Below are 6,342 nucleotides of genomic sequence, written 5' to 3' on the forward strand. Positions count from 1 at the left end.
TAGAATTTAGACGTTTCATGTTAAAAAAATAAAAGCTAACGTTTTAATTTAAACATAGCTGCGTTAACGTTTTTTTTGCGTTTTGAAACACTGCATTGAAACGTTTGTGCGTACTATAATGCCTATCTTGTAAAGTGTTTGAAATTTATAGGAAAGGTATTTGTCAAAGTCGCGCAACTTGATATCATTTTTATCAGGGATGTGAACCCGAACCCTCGTATTTTGGCTGTACCCGAACCCGGACCCTTTTTAAAAGTGGAGGGTTCAAGTTAAAAAAAATTTATATTTTATTAACTTTTTTTTCATGAAATCATTTATTTATCTACGCGTTTTCCTTCCAATTTTCGTCCTGGACTTCCATTTTATTTAGAGATTGATATCATAAATTATTTTCTAGTGTAGGTAATAATATTTATTATGTAAATATGATACAAATATTTTAAAATTCTGGGAAGAAAATTCTTACATATCCTGAATTATACATCTTGTTTAGAATAGTCATGGCTGTATCAGCGACACAAGTACAATAATTTATGTATTATAAAGATAACTATCTATTTTAGGTGAGTGTAGAACATGGATTTTCATCTTTGAAATATATATTGTCTAATTTACGTGGAAATCTCAAGGATAATATTTTAGAAGATATTATGATTGTGCAATTGAATAAAACATTTAAAATATAAATTATTTCATTATTTTATATTTGTAATCATGAATGTGTATATATTAAAGAATAATAATAAATGAATGAAAAAAAGTTTTATTTTGAGTCATTTTTCTATCTGAACCTAAACTCAGACCCTTTTTTTTGTCGAAGGGTTTACATCTACTGATTTTACTTGCATATGGGTGATTCCACGTCAAATCGACAAAAAAAACAAGATTTTCGGCCGACCATCTCAAAAATAAATGAAACTTTGCATGTTAGTTATTTATGTTGTAAATGTTAAGAAAATCAAAATTTTAGAGTGCTAGTTCAACTAGATCCAAAGATATATGCCTTCAAAGTCGAAAATCGCGAAGTGCGTGATTTCTTTAAATCGTGTTTTTTAAATACTTAAGATAGAGTTACAAATTATATATCATTTTATAGCCCTTAAAATTTTACGTTGGAAAATATAAAAAAAAAATTAAAAAATTTCAAGGGTTTTCTTATTTCCGGTAAAAATAAAAAATTAACATTGTTAGGAAGGGATTTTTTTTGGGTGTAAATATTCACTAAAAATGTTTATTACCTTTATATTAAACGATTTAATAATCTCGATAGCCATTTTTGTTTTTTTAATTTTATTTGAATTTTTATTATTTTTATAAATAAAAAAATGTAATATAGATGGGGTTATATTAAAATATTTTAATAATATATAATTTTTAATAAAAATATGAATAGTATTGTGATTAAAATTAAAAATCAATTGAGTATAACCTAGAATGATGTCCTGGGGCGATATGTAAGCAGGCAGCCCATACAGATATTATTTTATTTGGACGCTATATTGTAAAATAAACATATTTTATTATACACAAACAATTATAAAAAAAAATACCACTTGTTTTAATCTTATCCCATTTTGTTCTTATTAATAGAATTTCTTGAGATGATAATTTGTAGGTAAGTCCTGTCACTGTAATAGGATTTACTACTGTTATTATTTGATTAATGGGTAACCCTATCTTTTCCGCAGTGGGGTAAAAGAATGGTTATGGTCCATGGGGATGTAAAAAGGAAATATATATCTCCTCAGTAATTTCATTCTTTTTTAGTACTGTGGCTAACCACCAAAAATCGTCATAAACAATGTTAAGAATCCTTTAATATCGGCAAAAGACAAATTATCGGCATTTGAGCTATTGTTAATTTTAAAGTCCTCTGCATATGAATATATTTTTGATTTAAGTTTACTTAAACTCAAAGGAAATATATATTTCCCGAGTTCCTGGAATGGGACGAACTAAATTGAATCTTTCTCGTAGTTTAATCTCTTGTAAATTGTATTAGTCGTTGATTATATATGTAAAATTTACTGATGGCATGTTTTGTTTTGCATATTGATATAAATCAATTGACGTTAAAATGTGTCCAGAATTGATGCGCTGAAAGCTTGAACGCGCTGCTAATCTTTTTAATGTTCCGCCAAGGCCGTCACATAGACCTTTTCCATGGGATGTAGCTGAAAAATGCCATTCAGCTGCTACACCAAAATCTGATTCATGATAACACAGATTTATAAAAAAATTTCTGTTTTTATATTGATGCACCAGAGTAGTAATATATTTTGTTTGGTTTTTTGCTGAATTGATTAGTCAAAAATTTTATCATTTTTGTCTGGTATAAATGTACTGCAATAACATTATTGAACAGCGTCTTGGATTATAAATGTATAATTTTCAGAGAAATCAAAAATTATCATAAATTCAGTTGTAAAAAATGTTTATATGAAATATATGATGATTGATTGGTAGCGATGATAGGTATAAAAAATAAAATAAGCTGATTAAATTTTCAAATAATAACGATAGTAGATCCACAACATGAAAAGATATATCTATAAATTATGGCCTTAGGAATTTCTATTAATAAGCTCGAAATTATAATAGTTTGAATATAAAATTTTAAAATATGTTTATTTTACAATATAGCGTCAATAAAATAATATCTGTATGGGCTGCCTGCTTACAAATCGCCCCAAGACATCATTCTTGGTTATACTCAATTGATATTTTAATTTTAATCACAATACTATTCATATTTTTTATTTATATAATAAAAATTCAAATAAAATTAAAAAAACAAAAATGGCTATCGAGATTTTTTAATAAATCGTTTAATATAAAGGTAATAAACATTTTTAGTGAATATTAACACCCAAAAAAAATCACTTCCTAACAATGTTAATTTTTTATTTTTACCGGAAATAAGAAAACACTTGAAATTTTTCAATTTTTTTAAAATATTTTCCAATGTAAAATTTTACGGGCTATAAAATGATATATAATTTGTAACTCTATCTTAGGTATTTTTTTAAAAAACACGATTTAAAGAAATCACGCAAAATCACGCACTTCGCGATTTTCGACTTTGAAGGCGTATATCTTTGGATCTGGTTGAGCTAGCACTCTAAAATTTTGATTTTCTTAACATTTACAACATAAATAACTAACATGCAAAGTTTTATTCATTTTTGAGATGGTCGGCCGAATCATTGATAGATTTGTCATGGAATTACCCACATCAAAAATTTTTTAATGTAAAAAATGATGAAAATATATTAATATACATTCATATTTTATTCAAGAAATAAAAGAATACTTTGAACAGTCTTGAGCTACACATATCAGCAAAATTAAATTTTTCCAATATAAAAAAACATGCTTAATATCAAAGTTGAAAAAATAACAATTTTTTTAAAAAAAACCTATCAAACTATACCAAAATATGATAAAATTGTATGATATATTTCTATATTCTGATTTATTTATGTTTGCAAAAGCACAAAGTTAGGAATTTTCTACAGGGGGATGGGATATATTTTTATATTGAAATGATTTTCTATGGAGTAAAAATTATTAAAATGATCATACAAAATTTATTAATATTTTTAAAAAATGATAATTTTTAAATAATAATGCTAAAAATATTATAGCTAAACCATTATAAAATATAGAATAAAACATTATGGTGATTTCAAAAGTTAATCAAAATAGCATTCAAAATCTTCTTTGCGATTGCATTATATTCAATAATTCCAATGTATATTAAGAAAACTAATCCATTTAATTGATTTTAAGTGCATACTTTTAATTTATTCGAAGAAACAGGTCTTTTCATATGTACTTCTATTAATTGGTAACTTCCAAAGTGTACATAATATATTTGGAAAAATTTCAAATTATACATAATATATTTGGAAAAATTCCAAAATATATTTAATATATTTGGAAAAATCCAAAATATATTTTAAAGTATGCAATGTTCCATAGTATTTATTAGAAGATTATCTAATAAAATTAATATTTAATACCAAGATTTAATTGTGAAATTAACTGACCTTCTATAATCAATGAAATTTTGCTAAATATTTAATTTTTTAAATATCATATCTAGTATATCATAAGATGGGAGTTATTGATTTATTATTTGTAAATTGATGAATCACAAATTGTTAATTGATTTATTTATGTGTCTAAAAGTTAAATAAAAATATTGTATTTATAGCAGAGATCTGCAGAGTTACCATTTGCATGGCTTAGTCCAGATTTTTTTTTTGAAAAAATATTTTCAGACTGGCCCGAGTTTTATATTTTTAGGCCTAGCCCAGCTTTTTAAAAATACATTATATTTATTTTTGATTTTTAGAGCTAATTATGGTGATTTCAAATATTTGATTTTAAAATATATAGCCCAGACCGGGTATTTAGGAAAAAATTTCAGGAATCCTCAATTGATTCAACATTAATATTAGAACACATAGTTTGTCCAGGTGAAAGCTGAGGCTTGCAAATCTCAAAATGATATAATTTTGCTTTTAACTCAACATTCATTTAGTTTTCTAAGTTGTATTATAATATTTGCAATTCTCATAACCTCAGCCAAATCTTTACTATTTTTTTGAAAAATATTGCATAAAATTATTGTGTGATTAAATAATTTATTAATACATTACAAAGCAAAAAAAATAGACATTTGGATTGAATCTAATAATCTATCAGATTCAGGCCATTCTGATATTTCTCCAAAAGCATTCAAAATAAACTTTTCTAGATCCAAAAATGCTGTAACAGCTTGATGTCAGAGGCTTTATCTTATTGAGTAGTTTCTTTCTTCCTGTAGAATAAGAAGTCATCCTAATAATTACATCTCTTTGGATTACAGTTTTAAAAATGTAAGAAAATAAACTGCATTTTTGTGAGATAATATATTAAATAATTATCTTAATTTTAATTTTTTTGCTAATGTTTAAAATAGAATATAACCTATTTAAAATAGAATACTTTGCATTATTATAACCTTTTAAATTTTTATAACAGGGGAAGGGGAGGTTCTCCCACTGTCAAACCCAACTGACTATGCACGTGTGTTAGCATTTTAATTAATATTCTATAATTTATTTTCTTTGAAGTGTTTAATAAGAGAAAAATGTGTCCCATTCATATTAATATAGAAGAATTATATATATGTATCTATAGTTTTTTATAAATTATAAACCATAAACTATATTATATTCAATAATACTTCTGATTCGGAATCATTTCTAACACAAACACATGCTGCCCTCTTTCTGAAACCTTCCTTATCATAAATCCGCGTTTGATGTAGCTTTTCTTTCACCATTGCATAGAAAATAATATGAAAAAAGGTTCAGACATTTTATATGGGAAATTATAATAACATTTTTCTTGAAATACTAAAGCATCGTTAGAATAATGTTAGAATTTTAGTCAAAAATTCTGTACAAGATAGATGATTAAATTACTAAAGATGTTAGTAAAAAATATTAATTGTAGAATATATTCAAAATTAGAAAATATTTGATAGATAAAATTCAAAATTAACATTTAAATTTATTTAAAATATGCTCACTAATATTTAAAAGATTATTTTGCTTAGCCTTATTCAATTATTCCGAAACCATTTGATCTTAAAAGAATTGTCGAAAACTTTATTTTATTTTATTATTGATTTCAAATAGATTTATAATTATTATATTCTATAACTTAAAATAAAGCCCTGTCTACAATATCCGTATAAAAATGCAACATTTAAAATATAAATGACAATTATATGTATGTACTACTAGATTGGCAATTAATTCAATAAAATTAGTGCATAATTTTAATTTGGCGGGGGGAGAGGCAATTTTTTTTTATGTTATCAAAAAATATGATAACGAATATAAATAAATTCTTCCATATTATATATAAAAAATATTAACACATTTTTAATAAAACCGATCTATAAAATTAAAGAATAAATAAAAATTTTCAGAAATCTTTTTCTTCGTCATCTCTATTCTGTATTTTTTTTAAAAAAAAGATTTCAATCGCTACACCAGGATTTTCTATATTTTGATATATGGATCTAAAATTTACTCCGATATTGAAGGTAATTTAATATTTCTGAACATTAAATTTGGTAAATTATATACTATTAATTCTATCGATTATCTGTCATTCATAAGATATTAAACCCTTTTAATAAAGTTTAAATTAAGTAATTAATAGGGAAATCAAATAAATGGAGGCAGATATTGAAGAAGCTAATCAAAAAATTATAAGTTAAAATATAAGTCAATAGTCATCTCGAAATAACACTGATCTGAATTTCACCTAGTACATGAT

The 6,342-nt window shown here is 24.6% G+C and overlaps 1 protein-coding gene across 1 annotated transcript in view; it reads right to left on the reverse strand.

Moving 5' to 3' along the window:
* LOC135930985 (diphosphoinositol polyphosphate phosphohydrolase 1-like) overlaps window positions 1–5,477 on the reverse strand; it is a 36,875-nt gene extending 31,398 nt beyond the window's left edge. Inside the window, exon 1 of the mRNA XM_065467820.1 lies at window positions 5,237–5,477. Within this exon, the coding sequence (XP_065323892.1) occupies window positions 5,237–5,335 (99 nt within the window). The 5' untranslated portion in view covers window positions 5,336–5,477. The remainder of the gene's footprint in view (window positions 1–5,236) is intronic.
* Window positions 5,478–6,342: the final 865 nt, after the last annotated feature.

This window comes from Gordionus sp. m RMFG-2023, chromosome 1 (assembly GCF_954871325.1).
Source record: "Gordionus sp. m RMFG-2023 chromosome 1, tfGorSpeb1-WG-v2, whole genome shotgun sequence".
NCBI classification, from domain to species: domain Eukaryota; kingdom Metazoa; phylum Nematomorpha; class Gordioida; order Chordodea; family Parachordodidae; genus Gordionus; species Gordionus sp. m RMFG-2023.